The sequence below is a fragment of the Myotis lucifugus genome, unplaced genomic scaffold (genome assembly GCF_000147115.1).
Source record: "Myotis lucifugus unplaced genomic scaffold, Myoluc2.0 scaffold_235, whole genome shotgun sequence".
Classification (NCBI taxonomy): Eukaryota; Metazoa; Chordata; class Mammalia; order Chiroptera; family Vespertilionidae; genus Myotis; species Myotis lucifugus.
In genome coordinates, this window is record NW_005871283.1 from 528,061 (window position 1) to 546,447 (window position 18,387).

An 18,387-nucleotide genomic window follows, 5' to 3' on the forward strand; every position below is an offset into this window, starting at 1 on the left:
GATGTTCACAGATGCATTTTATTTTTGAGAAGCTGAATCCATCAAAGGGAGAACAAGGAGATCATTTATGTCAGGAGAATTTTAACCGATGGCTGCCATCTCTAGCCATTCCCTCCTGGCTTTTAGCTGCTCACGTTGCAAAGCAGCGAGTCCCCCTTAGCAGGGAGCTGGCTCAGGGGATGCAACTTCTTTCCTTGAAAGTTTTTTTGTTCAATAAGATTGCTTCATATGATCAACATCTCATTTCTGAGAAAGTCCCAGAGGATAGCAGTAAAGATAATTTTATTCTAACAGACTCGCTACTGCACAAATAGTACAGTCTGTGGCCTTTTCATGAACTTGAGATAAATGTGTGCAGCTTTCAAGGTTTGAGGATGGGCATGGCTGCATGAGAGGCACATTCTATTACACTAATTAGCTGCCTGACCTTGGGCAGTGGGCAAGGTGACATTTAAGGGCTTTTTTAAAGATTCTATAACTGAGTCACTTAACCCCCCACCTGCAGCCCTTATTTTCTCTATCTCTAAACTAAAGGGACCACACTCCGTGATTTCTCAGGTCCTCCCCCCCCCCACACCCGCTGTGAATGACACAGACCCTGCCTCTCCGGATCCTGGTCCCCACCCCATCTGTTCCTCATAAATATCACTATCTATCCTGAAAACCCCCAAGCAACCCTTTCCACAAAATGCACCACGGAGCTGCCACACCAGCCCTAGACTGCGGGACCCTGGGCCTCGTTTCCTGAGACAAACCTCCTTCCACTTAAGCCTCTGTTGATGAGGTTCTCTGTTGCTTGAGGATAAATGCAACCTCAAATAATACAGCACATCTAGTGGTAAATGAGAGGTCATTCTAGTCCAGAAGGAACGCATATGCTCTGAAGAAAACCAATCTCATCTATATATATAAAAGCCTAAGCAACCGTTCGACCGGTCACTATGATGTGCACTGACCACCAGGGGACAGATGCTCAACACAGGAGCTGCCCCATGGTGGTCAGTGCGCTCCCAAAGCGGGAGTGCCACTCAGCTGACCGATGGGCGCCAGATGTCGGGCTCACGGCTGGCGAGTGCAGCTGCGGTGGCGCGAGCCTCTCGCGTGGACACCCCCTGCGCACCCCTTCCCCATCTAGACTGGGACCAGGATCAGGACCAGGATCGAGACTGACTGGGTGCGAGCCCACAGCAGCTTCTTAGTCATGGGTGCACCAGTATCACCCTAGGAGAGACCGCAGTGGAGCAGCAGCCAGCCTACCCAGTGGTGGCGGCAGCAGTGGCAGCAGCGGGTTGGGATGAGAGGGAGCAAGCAGTGTGGTGCCTGGCCCAAGCTCGGGCTCCTCCTGGACCACCTGCCGCTTTGCACACTACTACATCCCTCGGGGGGTGTTGGACTGCCAGTTTCGGCCCGATCCCCAAAGGCCATGCCAAGGGACCCCACCAGTGCATGAATTGGTGCACCAGGCCTCTAGTATAATCACAACTAGTTAACCTTAGAGATGAGCAGGCCTTCTCCACTCTGTCCAGTCTAAAAGAATGCTCCATCATAAAGAACAAAGATGAGACAATCCTTACAAAGAGGACACTACACACGGAGAAATGGATGTCTTTTTACATTAGCAAATACCCCCAGATTGTACTTATGCCACATTAAGCAGGTGTTCAGATGAAATGTGATAGTGTGTCCCTTGCATCCTTGGTCATACACTGGTCAACATTCCAGGGGCTCCCTGTTCCCTAAATAATAAAGTACATGCCTAGAGTTCAAGGCTCTGTATGTGGGCTCCACTTGCCTATCTCCTTCCTTCTCTAGCTAATCCCTGGGCTTCAGTCTCCCACTCTGTTCATTCCAAACACACTGGCACATCCATGCCCCCATACATCAACCCCTGAACCCGGAAGGCCTGTCCTGGCCTCCGTGTTTGTCAGCTGTTTCAAGGCAATGATTTGTAGACTAAACTGACTTGTTTCAATCAGCCGTCTAGAAAGCATATTTTAGAAGATCAAACATACTTTCTGAATTGCAGAGTGCCTTTGAGACCACTTAGTTTTAAAGCTGAAGAGACAGAGCCCAAAGGAGCAGAGCTGGTGGCACAAGGTTACACTGGATGTCTCCTGTTCCTTTCTCCCAGCTCAATGCTCAGTGCAAAGAAATTCTGTATACACCAGGGCTCGTATATTTGGAACTTCCTGGGATCGTAATATCCTAGGGCTGAAAAGGGAACTTTGAGATTATCTACTCCAACCCCCACCAGGGAACCTTAGCCCAAAAAGCCCCCAGGACTTGCCCCAGATCACATAACCAGTGAGTGGCAAAAGAGAACACAGGCAGGTGTCCAGACTCCTAATACATACATGGGGAAGGGTGGTCCCAAAAAAGGCAGTGACCAGAGTGAGCTCAGGAAATGACCTCCAAGGCAGACACCTGACGCCTGACCGTATTTAATGTCCGCGGGGATCACCTCGCTCTGAGCTGAGGACCCCTGGATTCCTCTGCCCTCAGCCTCGCAAAGGAGACACAGGTCTAAAACCAGAGGCGGGCTGCTAGTGCACCAGTAACCAGAACCGCTGCCTAGCTGCTGCCTGGGAATGGATCCAGTTCTTGGAGGGCACTGCAGGGTTAGAAGGAATGATCATTTCCAATGCCTAATTGAACTTAATGACTAGCCTAATTAGGCCTTTTAATGGCAGGACTGGGTTGGCATGGCCTTGGCTCGGGCCCCTAAGTACAGGCTGCATTCTTTGCACTCACCTTCTTCTCAGGGTCAGGCAACTGGCTGAGCACTGCTCTGCAGACAGGTAGGCCAGAGGAGGTTAAGCAGGGGGTGGGTCATACATTCACTCCCTGTTATTCTTCCCAGAGGACAAACAATTAGAGGTGCAGTAATATAGCCCTCGGGACTCTACCCAGTGCAGAGGCACTAGCATTAAACCAGGGGCCAAGGGCACAAAGATGGAAGGTGGTGAGGCAGAGAACAAGAGCATGACCCCACAGTCAGACTCACCTAGATTCAAATCCTGCTGCCTCCTTACTAGCTGTGTGACTTTGAGCAAGTTACTTAACCTTCCTGAACTTCCACGTCATCATCTGAAAGCAGGGATAATAGAACCTACACCTCTTGGGGTTGCTTTGGAAAGAAAGTAAAATAACTATGCTTAGCAAAGTGCCCTGCACAAAAGCCCATAAATGCTGTGTGTGTGTGTGTGTGTGTTCCAATCCATACAACAAGAGGGCTAGGCGAGACGTGTGGGCTGTCCACATTCAAGTTCTGCAGCAGGGCCCCAGAAGGCAGAATCTGGATCAGAGGATGAAGCTGCAAACTTCCTAAAGATGAGCCATTTTTAGAAATCAGGGGGGTTGATAATGGTATAAAAATTAGAAATACCTAAATGCCCACCAACAGGGGAACAGCACATCCATGCGATGGGAACATTATACAGCAGTTAGAAAATGAGGTAAATCTACCTGTGCTAAAAGATCTCCAAGATGGACTATTACATGAAAAGTTAAAAAAATTAAGGAGAAAACAAAATCTGATCCCATTTACAAGTGTGTATATACACATATATATATAGTGTAAAAATCTAAACTGTACATCTATTGTTGGTGAGATACCAACAAACTATTACCAGTAGTTCCTTCTAAAGAGATGACTAGGCTTGGAGAAGATGGTAGTTTCAGGCAAATTTAGCTTTGTGCCTTATTTGAATTTTTATATCATTAATGTGTTCTTGGTTTGCTCGTACAACTAAAAAAGACTTTAAAAATATGCTTCCACCGAGTTCCCCACAATGGAGGAATTCAAGCAGAATGTGACAGGAGATTGGATGAAACTGGCTCTAAGCTTCCAGTTTCAAGGCCTCTGCACTGTGTGATAATAGACAAGGGAATATTCCATAGGATGCAGTGCTTTTTGGCTGTTGTGACTTTAAGGAATACTTCTGTGCGCCTGTCATTTCTTTCCTGACCCTCAGAGACTCTCCTACTTTACGATCCTACCCATGGCTCCAGGAAATGACCAGCTCTAGTCACAGGAGAATTTGCACTTCTGCAAAACTAGAAACTATAAAGGGCCAAAAGTCAAAGCCTTCCCAGGCATGCTAAGAGCCCGCTCTAGGATCACTCCTGGTTTTCAATTTCAAGTTAACTTGTTAACTTGTTAAGGAAAGCTGAAGGCCTGAAAGGAAGCTGGGAGCAGGCTCTGGGGGAGGTGAGGATCAGGGCCCGAGCTTTGCAGTCTCTGGCAGGCCTCCCACAGGCCTCCCTAAAGGCAAATGGGAAGCAGTACTACTGACTTAGGCCTTAGAAGCACAGCGGTTGTATGTGTGGGCCTTGGCGGTCCTCTCCTGGGGCACAGAAGCGTCCCAGGTCACTGCATGTGCTCCTCCCTCCGCCCTGGCATCAGGCACTCACCTCCGCTCCAGGGAGGGAACTGGACAGAGCCACTTGTCAGGAAGACTGCTCCCCTTTTCAGAGTGGGAAGTGAAGTATCCAAATGCTGCTACTCCACCTGGGGCTTACAGAACAGACTGCTATCATCTTCAATTGGGAGGCACTTGACAGAATTGCAAGATTCCAATTATTTCATATTTAGTCATTTGCATAAGTAAATTGGTTTTGTGACACTAGACAAGCCACCCAGGGCCCTACACTGCAATGGATATAACATAGAACATCTCTGCTTGCTCTGAACCAAAAATCACTGTCAAGACAAGTGGAAGTACATGAAAATGCCCCCCACCAAATCCTCAATGAGAAAAAGGTGGGTACATTCTGTCCTCTAGCCTATGGGATCTATATGTACCATATCTACAGCCTTTATGGTACTTTCCAGAGGGTCATGTTATGGCAATTACATGAATAAACACTGGAAGTCTGCTTTCTCAGCCTGGGAAAAGATCACAACTATTGTCTGCTCATGATTACTTTTACTGAGATAGGAACTTTGGAGCATTATGCAGCCCTTAAAAATGAGGCAGTTACACTCTAGACTGAAATTCAGGAAGGGTGACTTTCAGTCTGTATGTCATGGCTATGCATCTTCGGGGCTAAACAGGAAAGGACAGCTCAGCTAAGTCCCACCATTACCCAGCCCTTCTCTTCATTCCTCCCCATCTGACAGCTACCAACACAACACAAGTTTCTGAAGAGAGGAAAGGCATAGGACAGAATGAGCTTGACATATCCCACTCTTTCCCCTACTTCAGTGAGGATATGTATTTTTCACCAGTTATTGCAACATAAACAGTCTAGGTGTCATTTATCTCATTTTCAGATCCTACTGAAGGTATAGTAGTATAATTTATAGCAATAAACAATGCAATTAAATTTTCTTAAAAAAACAACCATGTGAATTCTCTAAGTTCATTAAATTTAAAAACTTATCTAGATCTTCCTCCACCATTTTTTTAAATTTGTTTGTTGTTGTTAATCCTTACCCGAGGATATTTTTCCATTGATTTTTAGGGAGAGTGGAAGAGAGAGGGAAGGACAGAGAGAGACATCCATGTGAAAGAAACACATCGATTGGTTGCCTCTTGCACGAGCCTCAGTCAGGGCCCAGGCTGAGGAGGAGCCTGCAACCAAAGTACATGCTCTTGACCGGAATCAAACTCAAGACTCTTTGGTCTGCAGGCATACGCTCTATCCACTGAGCCAAACCGGCCAGGGCTTCCTCCACCATTTTTCTGTCCAGGCAATGAACATGACCTGAGAGCAAAGCAAGAATTACTCAGGGGAGTCTACTAGTACACAGAGAAACAAATGCAGGTGTACATTGAGAAGATAGGTGCTGCTCAGCTCCGAAGCGCCTTTCCTGAATATGCTGTGTCTCAGACACCATGTGGAGGAAAAGCACACATGCAGGCAGAAGCAATGATGATGAAGCTGAGACAGAGGTCCAAGCAGGGAGTTCTCATGGGCATCTCCAAATCCTACAGAAACAGGGACATGGGCCTGAGCCCTGGGCAGAGCTATTTCAAATGGTGCACAATTATCTACCTAACACTTTTCCCTTCCCAACTGTCTCACATGCAACCAGCTCACTGATTTCACCCAGTACTGGACACTCATCTCTGATGCATGAGCAACCTCGCGGAGAACTAAATAACTGTTCACCCAGGATGTCCAGAACCCCTGGTCATGCCATACCAGTTCTGAGCTCTTCGTGGCTGAGGGCAGCAAGTGGAAAATAAATTCTCAATACTTCTAAATAAAATTGTGTTTACTGATGAAAATCTGAAGGTGAAGGATTAAGTTCTTCTGCTTCACTGGGATTCAGGGATATCTGGTCCCTTTTTAATTACTGAAGCTCCCCTAACTCATCCTTGGCCTCATAAATGTTATCATTTTGTTTTTCACACCCATATGTACACCTTCTTAAGATTAAATAACTATATACCCTTATATGTAAGTAACCCAGAACTTCCCCATCTTTTTCAAGACTTGGAGCACCAAAAAGTGACACCTGAATGGAAAACTGGGGTGGACCAATGAGACTGCCCATCGTTACAGGGACAAGCCTGGGGCCTTGGCAGATGTAGGCCTGGGCCAGCAGGTCCAAGGGCAGACCACCCACATCTTGGCACACCTGCACCTACAGATGGGAGGTTCCAGCTGAACTACCCTCTGTGACACCTTCCTAAGAAACTGACTTCTATGGGGATGGACAGCCTGTAACAGAGCTGAGTTAAGGGGACAAAACATGCATTTGCATCTGTGCTTACAAATCTAAGAGCCCAGCAGCTCTGTGAGTTTTTGCCTTTCACACTTTTGAAACTTAGTAAGAATTAACTTCTCGCTGCTAACAAGAAGGTAAAGAGACTCTGGTATGGCAGTGACAGAGAGGGGGAGGACAGAAGCCCTTTAGTATTCTTGGAACACCAAGGCCATTAAAAAAAAAAAAGCAAGAGGGAGAGGAGGAGGAGGGAAGGGGCAACCTCAGGACCAGCACACGGCTGTTCTACCGCCATCTTGATGTCCTTGAGGCGTGCAGATGGTGTGGAAGTAGCTGGCACCAGAACAGCCCGTGAGAAGGAACGAGCGGCCAATGGAGATTTATGTGAGGAGAGTGAGATGGACAAGGTAAAATTGTCAGGAGGAGTTGTTAGAAAGTAAAATATATTGTGACAATTCCACTCCTGCCGTTCATCAATAAACTGACAGATCATTTAGTGTCAATTAGGAGTGATAGATGGACAAGTCCCCATGATCCTGGGCCAAAATTAATGGCTGGGAGGGAGAGGGTGATTGAAAATGACGGCTGACATTGAGAGCAAAGTCCTGAAAGTCCCTGAGGGGGCATTACTTGCCTCATTCCCTTGCAGATCAATGCAGGGACAAACCCAAAAACAGACACTTTGAGACAAAACTTAATCAGACTACCTTTCCTTCCTCTCTTTACCAAGTCTGGTTGCCTCTCTTTTAGCTCCTTTCCCCATGGCCAAGTCAGTGCCCCACTTTAGGCAACTTCAGAGCCAACGAAAGCCTGGCTCCAAGATGGAATCTTTGGCACAGCAATGGCTTTGGTGACAGGAGAAGGGACAGGTTGTGATCCCAGGTCCCAGGCAGTTCTTGAATACAGCCTATTCCTGTGGCTCAGGGGTGAGCACTTGAGTTCTAGCACCCAACATCTCTAGTCCATGCTCTGTTCCCTATCTTGGGTGGTGTTATGCAAATAAACCAAAGGTATCAGCAGTGAAAAAGAAGAAAATCCTAATCCTAACTTTTTGCGAGAGCATGATGGACCTGGAGAGTACTATGCTGAGTGAAATAAGCCAGTCAGAGAAAGACAAATACCACACGATTTCACTCATATGTGGAATCTAATGAACAACATAAACTACAGACTCATAGATACAGAGAATAGACTGACAGCTGTCAGAAAGAAGGGATTTGGGGGGGCTGGGTGAAAAAGGCGAAGGAATTAAGAAAAAACACACCTCACAGCCAAGACAACATTATAAGGATTACCAGAAGGAAAGAGGGGTAGGGGAGGTAGGAGAAGGAAAAAAGGGGGGTAATTGGTAATGGAAGGAGACTTGACTTGGGGTGGTGAACACACAATATACAGATGATGTATTATAGAATTGTACACCTGAAACCTATATAATTTTATTAACCAATGTCACCCCAATAAATTAAAATCAATCAATCCATCAAACAAACAAAGGTATCCGGGAAACTCACATCCTATGGCTAAGGGCCTCAGTCAGATCTGTAAAGAGCCCTTCTAGTTCCTACTGTAGCTTCACTTTCCTCCTACCTCCCTCGCAAAAGGATGCCTACCGTACAGAATGGAACCCACCCAACAAGAGTTTGTGTGATGCACATATAAAGTGTGGAATGAATATCTGTGCTCCCCCTAATCCCGAATGTGATGGTGTTTGGGTTAGATGAGGTCATGAGGGTGGAGACCCCATGCTGGAACTAGTACTCTTATACAATGAGGAAGACACACAAGATCTCTCTCCCTGTGTGTGCACACACCAAAGAAGGCTGTGTGAGGACAAGCCAGGGAGAGGGCCCTCTTCGAGTACCTGACCATGCTAGCACCCTCATCTCGGACTACCAGCCTTCAGAACTGTGAGAAATAGATGTTTGTTGTTTAACTGCCCAGTCTATGGCATTCTGCAATAGGAGCCCAAACTATCATCCCAAACTAGCACCTGTGCGAGCACAGGTGCCTCACACAGTGCCATTATTATCAAGAATTTAAGCTAAGTACACTACTTTTCAGTGTGAATCCTCTGCTCTAATCAGACTGACAATGAGGTTACTGCCCTGCAACACTTATGTCTATACCAATCCTTGAACCAAATGCCCTCCTCATGATTCTCTTTGGCCATCAGATTCACCCAGCTTGATGTCCATCACCTCTGCACGGGGCTCCCTGACCACTGTGATTACTTTCCTTAGAGGCCACATCACCAGTGTCAGCCATTCCATTCAGTTCTCACTTACCATGTGCTCCTTCTGCCTTCCTGGTTTTTGTGAATGAAAACGCCTGGTCTCCCTAACTGGAATCCAGGCTCTTGCAGGGCAGGAAGCACATTTACTCTCTGGACTCCCTGGAGCACCCTGCACATAGCAGGAGCTCATGTTTCCCAGCCTTCACAGAGCAGATTCTCAATGGAGCCCAACCATCGCCTCTCTTACCGAGTCCGCTCCCTTTCCTTTTTCTCTCTCTAATCTGTTCTACTTGCCTCCAGATGCCAGCTCTCCTTTGCTCCAACAAGTTCAACAGTCAAGTTGCCTTCCTACTTTGGAAAAGAAAAAAAAGGCCAATTCAAAATGAAATTCCCTACTCCTCTCCAGCTTTCTTGATAATCCAGCCTTTCCAAGCTTTCTCCTGTCCTAGAAGAAAAATTCTCCCACCTCCTCCTGTCCAAGGTTAATTAGTCTCTCTTGAAGGTCTTAACCTTATTCCTCCTTTATGATCCTAGACTCCTTCAAATCCACCCTATTTCCTCTGACTCACTCTTTCCCCAGATATTACACACCGATTTACAACACAGACTTCCCTTTTCAAATACTGTCTTTCCTTTGCTTCTCAGAGCAGTAGCCTATATTACTAACCCCACTTCCTCACGTCCCACTTCCCTTCCCTCACTGTAATCTGCCTTCTGCCCCAAAGCAAATCACTGTAACCACTTCCTCAATGCCCCTAGTAGCCTCCAAACAGCCAAATCCAAGGTTCCATCTTTGTCTTTTCCCATTTGTGTAACAGATGACTCAAATTGCACCTCCTTTTTGCACTCTCTTCTAGACTCCCAAACTATGGGAACTACATACAGGACCACCACCAGCCCCAAATCAGGTCTCTCCTCCTGCATTCTCTATCAGTCGACACCACTACCTAACCCAGGGGTGGGGGACATCTGGCCCTTGGGCTATACAAGGCCTAAGAATCATTTGGTCTAGCCATGCCAAGACATTAGGGTGAGTTAATTAAATGTTTAACCACATATAGCAGGCTAACTCTTAAGTTCATAATTTTGTATGGACTGCGAATGATGTTATAAAAATCCAAATGGCCCTTGGTGAAGCAGGGGGTCCCGCGGGGGTGAAGACGACGGAGCCCTAACGAAGCATGCCCGACTCCGGAGACCAGGTTCAGTGACGCAGATCTAAGTTTATTGTGTAAGTGCAGCAACATATATAACATTCTGGACCAATCAGAAGTTTACACTATCCTTAGGGCAGCCAATGGTAGGAAAGATCAGGGTACTATGTAGTGGCTCTAGGAGGTTTGCTCAGGTGGGCGCTGCCACTTCCCGGTGTGCTAAGGAAGCTTGTATAGGCGGAGTGTGCTCACGCCATTGCATCTGCCACTGCACTGAGATAAATCTCCTGAGCTCTTCCCACACCTTGGCAGGAAAAAGGCTCCCCATCCCTGAAACCAGTCCTCAAAGACAGGCACCTCGCAGTGACCTTCAACTCCTCCCTCTGCCCTGCACTCAACCAATGGCACTTCTATTAACTCTACCTCTAAAATGTCTACAAATCTCCTCACCTGTCCATGCTCACACCACTGCCATACAGAGTGTTACCTTCCTGCATACAGAGTGTTACCTTCCCAAGAGGTCTGCCAGCCTTCTGGAACTCTACTTCCCACTGAAAGCCAAATGATCAATCAGAAATACTGGTCTGATCATTCATTTGCTCAATAAATAGTCATTGAGTGCTTATTATGGACTGGCACTATTTGAAGTATTGGAGTAAGACATCTCTGAGTATATCTTTCTATACCATTTGATACAATAAAAAGTACCAAATACTTTTTCTTGCCCCAAAGCATTAACTTGCCCTTGCCGGTTTTGCTCAGTGGATAGAGCATCAGTCTGCGGACTGAAGGGTCCCGGGTCCAATTCCAGCCAAGGGCACATGTCGGGGTTGCAGGCTCGATCCCCAGTAGGGGGCATGCAGGAGGCAGCCAATCAATGATTCTCTCCCTCTCCCTTCCTCTCCAAAATCAATAAAAATACATTTAGAGAGAGAAAAAGCATTAACTTGGATCTTATCATGAGGAATCAACCAGAGAAATGTGAATGTGAAACACTCTATAAGAAAGCTGGCCTGAATTCTTTAAAAAAAAAATGTTTTGGGTGAAGGTGGCGGGGGGAAGGAGGGGTGGGGAGGCTGGAGTTACTTTAGATCAAGAGACTAAAAGAGAGAATTACCAAACACAATGTGTGACCCCTGATTGGATTCTGGAGCTACAAGACCTTTTTGGGACAACTGGGAAAGTTTAAACTAGATATTAAATCATTATGAAATTTCTTAGTGTGATAATGACACTGATATTTGGAGGATGTCCTTCATCTTTAGCGATGCATGCTGAAGTCTCTAGGGGCAAAATGTCATGATGACTGCACTGCTACTTGTTTTCAAAATGATTCAGGGGGCAAAAGTGAGAGTGAGTGAGAGAGAGAGAGAGAGAGAGAGAGAGAGAGAGAGAGTTAGTTAGTTAGTTTAGAGGTGGGAAGAGGAAGGTGTAAAGAATTGGGAAAAAAAATTTTGATAGTGCTATTTTGAAGGCAATAACTGCTAAAGAAAATTCTGACCAAGAGTAATGTATATTCTTTGAGAAAAAAAAATATCTTCCTGAGTATATCTTAAGTTGTTAAAATGGATAGTTGGCCAGCCCACTGGTGTAATAAACACTTTTTTGGTTTCCCTTTCATCTAAAACTTAGTGCAAAGTATTAAAGACCAAAATGATTTGTAATCTAGCAGTTACTAACAGGCAACTCCATTCTGTTTAGAAAATTACACTAAGAACAACACTGAATGCTACAATATGGGTCAACTTTGAAAACATTATGCCAAGTGAAAGAAGCCAGTCACAAAAGACCACATAATATATGATTCCATTTATATGACATGTCCAGAACAGGCAAATCATAGAGACAGAAAGCAGATTAGTGGTTGTCTAGGGCTAGGGAGGTTGGGAGGACATGGGAAGTGACTGCTTATGTGTATGGGTTTCTTTGGGGGGTAATAAAAATGTGGTGATGACAGTACAACTCTGTGACTACACTAAGAATGACTGAATTGTACATTTGAAATGGGTGGACTGTAAGGTACGTGAATGCATCTCAATAAAGCTGCTATAAAAAAAGAAAAGAACAACATAGGAGCAAAATGCCCAAACCCGCCCTGCGCACCCTCACCTCCCGCGAGCTGCTGGCACTCACTTGGAAGCCTTCATGGAATCATCGGCCCAGCCTCCTTGCCGGCGGCGGGGTGGTTTGGGAGGGGGATCCTACAAGGAAAGAGAAGCCAAAATAACAGTCACTCGACATGTTCATTCAAGCAAGCAATGGCTGAGGGTAAGGTCACCTAACCCAACACTCAATCTATCAAAACCTTTCAAATAAAAATACAGTAACCTTTCAATTCACTACAAAGATCTGGGTGCTTTCATACCCTTCTGGTGGGTATAAATTGGCAAGATCTGGAGGATAATCTGGCAATGTCTACTGAAAGCCTTAAAAATAAATGCTCATGCTGTTTGAGCTAGCAATTCTAATCCAAGGAATTTATCCCAAAGAAATAATCAGAGAGAAATACAATGTCATTTTTGAAAAGTGAATACATAATTGGAAACAACTGAAATAGACAGCAATAGGAATTAAGTAAATCACAAAATACACATGTGAAAATACTGTGCAATAAAAAAAACTATGTTAAAAAAGAATACTTAATGATATTAGAAGGTTCATTATACATTAACTTTCAAAAACATGTAAAACAGTAGGCATATGCTTCTGATTTTGTGAAAAGATTGTTAATACCTAATATCTAAGGTTAATTAGCTCTAAGTACATGGGTGAAAGGGGACTTAGTGACTGAATTATGGGAAATTTTTATGTTCCTTCTTTGTACTATTGGGCATCTTCCAAATTTTTAAATAATCAACTTATACTACTTTTATAAAGTAATAAAATAAATATGTGAGAGAGGCTTATTTTTGCTCAGCATATCTCAACTAAAAATCTCAAAGGACCATCAAGCAATCCACTCAATCACCAAAGTGGGATAAAACAGCAAAGAACAGTTCCTATTTTGAATTAGCCAGCATTTACCTAGATATTTTTTTAATACCTTCTCCCCCCCCCCCCAAGAACTTCACATAACCATAACTGTTGTTCTCAGTCCAAGAAGACACTTAGGTAAATGGACTAACACAGTGTTGGGAAACATTTTCTATGAAGGGGTAGGGGTAAATATTTTGATTTTGGGGGCCCTCCAGTTTCTGTTGCAACTCTTCTACTCTGATACTGCAGGGCAATAAACAACCACAGGTAATAAGTAAGCAAGTGGGTGTAACTGTGTCCCAATAAAACTTTACAAAAATAAGCTGCGGGCCAAATTGGGCAGGAAGGATGTGGTCTCCTAACGCCTGAACTGAAACGTGTCACTACCCGTCCTTTAAATCTGTTGCTTAAGGGCTAACATAACTTTTTAAGAAAACACTCCCTCAACATGCCAGAATACCTTTCTACTAGCCTGACCCAACTGGAACCAATGGAATTTTCTGTCCCAGGAATCTGGAATTGAGGCTCAGAGGTTAGGCTGTACAGACCGCGCTGAGACTGGAACTACAAGGACCAGCTGGAATCAGAATCACCCAAACCACGCCAGCCAAAGTTGTGTATAAGCAGAGACCAAGAACCTTGTCTTGTTGAGCTCTTACCGTTGGTAAGGCACTGTGTTGGGGACACTTAAATGTTAAGGAGAACTGAACTGAACCGTAGCAAGATGTTTTTACACCAATGTGCCTTTAAACCATCTATGTGCTTTTGCAAATAACACCTATATTTCATTACCCAAGATTAGAACCATTTTGTGATAATGTGAATTCTTGAGTCTAAAGGTCTCAAACTTGTAGCCACATGTTTTGTTTGGCCACACAGTGGCTTTGTTTTAAAATTTAAAAAGTTGGGGCGGAGGAAAGGACCCTTTTAAATCTGGCCTTAGCTGTCACTTTGACTAATGATGGATATCATATAGTTAATAAAATTTCCTAAAGTTTAAAAAACCAAAATGATCGCTTTATCCTTTTTAACCACAAACCCAAGGAAGCCATGGCTATTGGGAGGATGAGTGAAATCCTTCCCACCTAGAGGTAACAATACAAAGACACATTTTCTCTTACTATTTCCACTGCAAAATGGTACCAGAAGCTAAATTAGGACAGCAGCTTCAAAATGTGGGCGAAAGGGGGCGCTATAATAAACTAACAGAAAGTAACCTCACAGGATGCATTGATTACAAATTCCTACCTGGGCAGGTCATGAAATGCCAGAAGTAATCCCGTTTTCTGACCACTCAAAGGCTAACCACCCTCTTTTCAACTATCCTGTAACCTGCTTTCTCCCACCTTCATGTAATCTTCCTTACATTCCCTCCTTAATTCTACATGTATAAAAGAAACTGCATAACTGTTAGTCTCTGGAGCATCTGAGATCTTGCTTCCTGGCAATTGTCATCGGTTTGGCTCAAATAAATTCTTATAAAAATTCTCTACAGGCCTGGAATTCTTACATTGACAAAAACAAAAAGATCACCACATAACAATCACTCCTCCACATCCAACAGAATTTGACAACTAGTTGCAAAATCAAAGGTTTTGTGTTTGGTTTTCTTTCCACTAATGACCAGACTTCATGATGTGGGATATGTTGCAAAACTGTAAGCTACTTTTCACTGAGATCACCTGAGAGAGGAAGAGTTACAGAGAAATTCTCTGCACAATACGAGGTGGGATTATAGCTGTCCTCCTTGCTCCCCAGCGGGAGTCTTGGCCAAACTCAGGAGAGAGTGCCGAGGCAGTTGGGAGATGGGAGGGCAGACAGAACTTACTGTCTACAAGTTAGGCGTCGGGCATTTAGTGGGAGAAGTCTCTTTCCTGATGGGGAATTCTCATGTTCATGACTGAGAACCCTAAGTCCAAGCATAAAAACTTCTTTTGTAAATACTCTCAGCCCTGAGTCTTGTTATGGCCACATACAAATACCCTGTTAGGATAAGACAGACTTAACTAACCACTATTACCAAGTTATAAAGGCTCTTCCCCAGAGTTCAACTGTGTTCTCTTGCTGGGGAGCTGGGCCTGCCCTATGTGCACCAGGTGAGTTAGAAAAAGCAGGATTCATTCCTGTCCTCAAATATTGCCCCAGTTCAGTGACACTGAAGTGAGGCAGAATTCAGATTTCAAACAACATCAAGGCTGTTTGGAATCAATGTAATTGGACATCGCTTAATACTTAAGAGGCCACAATGGAGGCTGGAGGTAGGTATCGGGGACGGGGGTACTGAGTGTCCTTTCATGGAGAGGCTGCATTCAGGGTCCAGAGGTGAAACTGAGGAGGACTCCTCAGCCACGGAGTAGACGCACTGAATTCTGCAGTTTTCTTGTCACTTTTGGTGTTTTTATTGGGCCACTTTCTCCTGGGGCTAAGACTGTGTGCTCTAACATGAATAAACCTGTAATACGTAACTGAAGGCTAAACACACTTGTACAAACTTGAGAAGAGCTGAGGACAAGGAACGGTCCAAGTAGCTGTATGGGAAAAGTGGCGCTCGCCCCACATGGGAGAGATACGCAGAGATGATAAGAAAGCATTCCAGAAGCAACTAGATAGAAGGTGCAAGATAGCATATAACACTCGGGCTGTAGCAAATGCTGTCCACTGATCATCATATTGGAGGGGTCCCTGGGAAAACTTTTGGCGGGGGGTGGGGGGGTATGATGAGCTCCTCAGCATCCATTACTTTACAATGCAGCTGATGTAACTCAAACACAATGCAATAGAGTTTGAACTTAGGAGCAAATGATCTATTTGAAATGTTGGTGGATGAGTGGCTTTTAGCAATATAACTTAAAGGGCCTGGGTGGAGAGTTCAGCCTCTGAATGCCTGGCTGCTTTCCCTCAGAGCTATGATGACATCTAAATACCTATCTAGCCCTGTTTCAAAGAGCCCACGGCTCTCTCCCCAGGGTGATCTGAAACACAGGACATATGCCTAGGCCAAGACATTACTCCTAGGTCAAGCTGCTCCTTTTAGGACCAGCTGCCAGAACTGCTGTGCTACCCCCTCCCCATGTGATAATAGATCAGATGCTGGGGCACTTCAGAGAGGGGCAGGGCCTGGATGCCCTCCCCAGGGCAAATGTGAGAGTCCCGGTCCACCTGCAGTGGTGAGAAGTTGTAACCGTTAGTTACGGATCCTCCCATTTGGGCCAGGGAGCCTTCCATCCCCTGCCCATCAGGTCTAGATAGGTCAAGAGAAGACATGACTATGTGATTTATTTTTTCTCAGATCTTGTGTGTCTAAGTTCTCTGTGTTCTGAGTTCTCCGTGTAATGGCCTGAGAATTTAAAAGAAAGGGAATTTACTCTTGCTTCATCCTTGAACCTAGAAACTTAATCTTTAGGCAGGCTGAGACCGTTGTGGCACTTTTCTCATGGAGCACACACCAGTTCCAGAATCCACCTTAGCCAAGCACTTGGGAAGAAATAACCAGTCTGTTTGAGTTATGACTTGGGAAGAAATCTGTTTGCTATCCCTGTGTTAGGAAGGAACAAAAAGAAAAAAACTTGGATGGATGAGAGAGGGTAGAACTCAAATGATCTTAAAAAGCCAAAAGAGAAGGCCTGATCCTAAAATTCAAAAGTGCTGGTGTGTTCTTTAAATTGCTCTACTTGGGAAATTCAGAGGCACAGCCCTAAGGCATCTGCTGAGAAAACAATTTCCAATTTTGGCAGATTTACTGCCAGGTAACATTACTCAAACTTGTTTTTAGAAAAGAGTCTTAAAATGTGTAACACCGGGAGGGACAGAAATAGGAATGGCGATGGTAGCCCTGAGGCAGGGCATCCTTCGTGTTCTCTCCTGAAAGCTGGAGTCACGTCTCGAGTGTGGGAAATGAGCACAGTCTGCCGGGTCTGCAGCCTGATGGACAGAGGGGGCAGGACCCCGCATAGCTCCTGAGGAGAAGCAAAAATGTGCTCCCTCCAAAAATAAACAGGGGGCAGGAATAACTGTGAGTAAAGAGTGGGAAGCACATGACTGGAGGTTGCAGTCCTGAAATACCAGCTTTCTACAAAAAGGATCCTGTGACAGGCAGAGAGCGGGAAATTCAGGAAACGGCCTCTTTATATGGTCTCATCCGAATGGCCAGGATTCAACCAAGTGGAATTACCAAGTCAGAGGGAGCCTTCAGGGCCAGACTAGTTTCTGATCTTTATATGGTTCCCCCAGATTCTTAAGATGCCAAAATAGAAAAGATGCTGCAGTGCCAAAAAAGGAGCCTTTTGAGTTTAGAAACTTCTTACATACTCTCACAAATCCTAGATCTAGAAACCCCACGATATGAATCAGCCCCAAATCCAAACTACAACCTGTTTCAAAAAACTAGTGCAAACACATAAATTCCCAGCAGAAAAGACATTTGGTTAAGCAAGATCCACTGCAACTTCACACCTACCCACCTTCCAGCTTCTAGGAGCAAAACAGCTCTCATGTGCAAACCCTGATTACTGGCTAAAAACCCTGATTACTGGCTAAAAACCAGTTTCCTTTCCTTTCTCCAGCACTCTGAAAGAAGATATGGGTTGTTACATGCTTGATGAGAGAAGAAACTAACACTTATTAACACATGCAGACACTGTAGGGCTGGCATTTAGTCCTCACATCTGTCGGCCGTGCACAGTTCCATCTCTGCCTCAACCCTGGGTGTGACAACTAATTCATTATAGACCTGAGTTTCCCCTCATGGATTTAAGGTCATGGAAAGTAATGGACCATCTAAGAAACCCTATGAGTAAACTAGCTCTTTCAAGCTGAAATGGACTTATCAAAATTAAAAATCTATTTTAAGTGTAAGAAAGAAAGCTGATCATCAATAGATGTTAAAGCCATTAGGTGAAAGATAGATTGATGAGGAACTGGACATTTTCTTGGTGCCAAAAAATCACCCCATACGCTGAATGCCAGTTGCAAGGGAGAAAACGTTCCTTAACACCGACATGACAGAAACATGATTGTTTGCCTCCGGGACGTGTCCCAATCAGGGCGGGGATCAACCTGCAACCGAGGTATGTGTCCTCGACTGGGAATTTACCCGTCATCCTACCTCAGTGATCACACGTAGCAGCATTAGCAAGCAGTGGGACCTGATGTGCTGCCACGTGAAGCACACAGCACCACCCAGGAAAAATTCCCCTGGCCGGTTTTTCTTAGTGGTTAGAGCATTGGACCATGGACCGAAGGGTCACGGGTATAATTCCCAGTCAAGCGCACATACCTTGGTTGCAGGTCGATCCCAGCCCTGACTGGGACACGTCCCGGAGGCAAACAATCGTGTTTCTCTCATGTCC

The 18,387-nt window shown here is 45.0% G+C and overlaps 1 protein-coding gene across 1 annotated transcript in view; it reads right to left on the minus strand.

Annotated features, from left to right (window-relative positions):
• Window positions 1-18,387, minus strand: part of IFT43 (intraflagellar transport 43) — a 70,193-nt gene that overhangs the window by 32,217 nt on the left and 19,589 nt on the right. Inside the window, exon 3 of the mRNA XM_006098416.3 lies at window positions 12,197-12,264. Within this exon, the coding sequence (XP_006098478.2) occupies window positions 12,197-12,264 (68 nt within the window). The remainder of the gene's footprint in view (window positions 1-12,196; window positions 12,265-18,387) is intronic.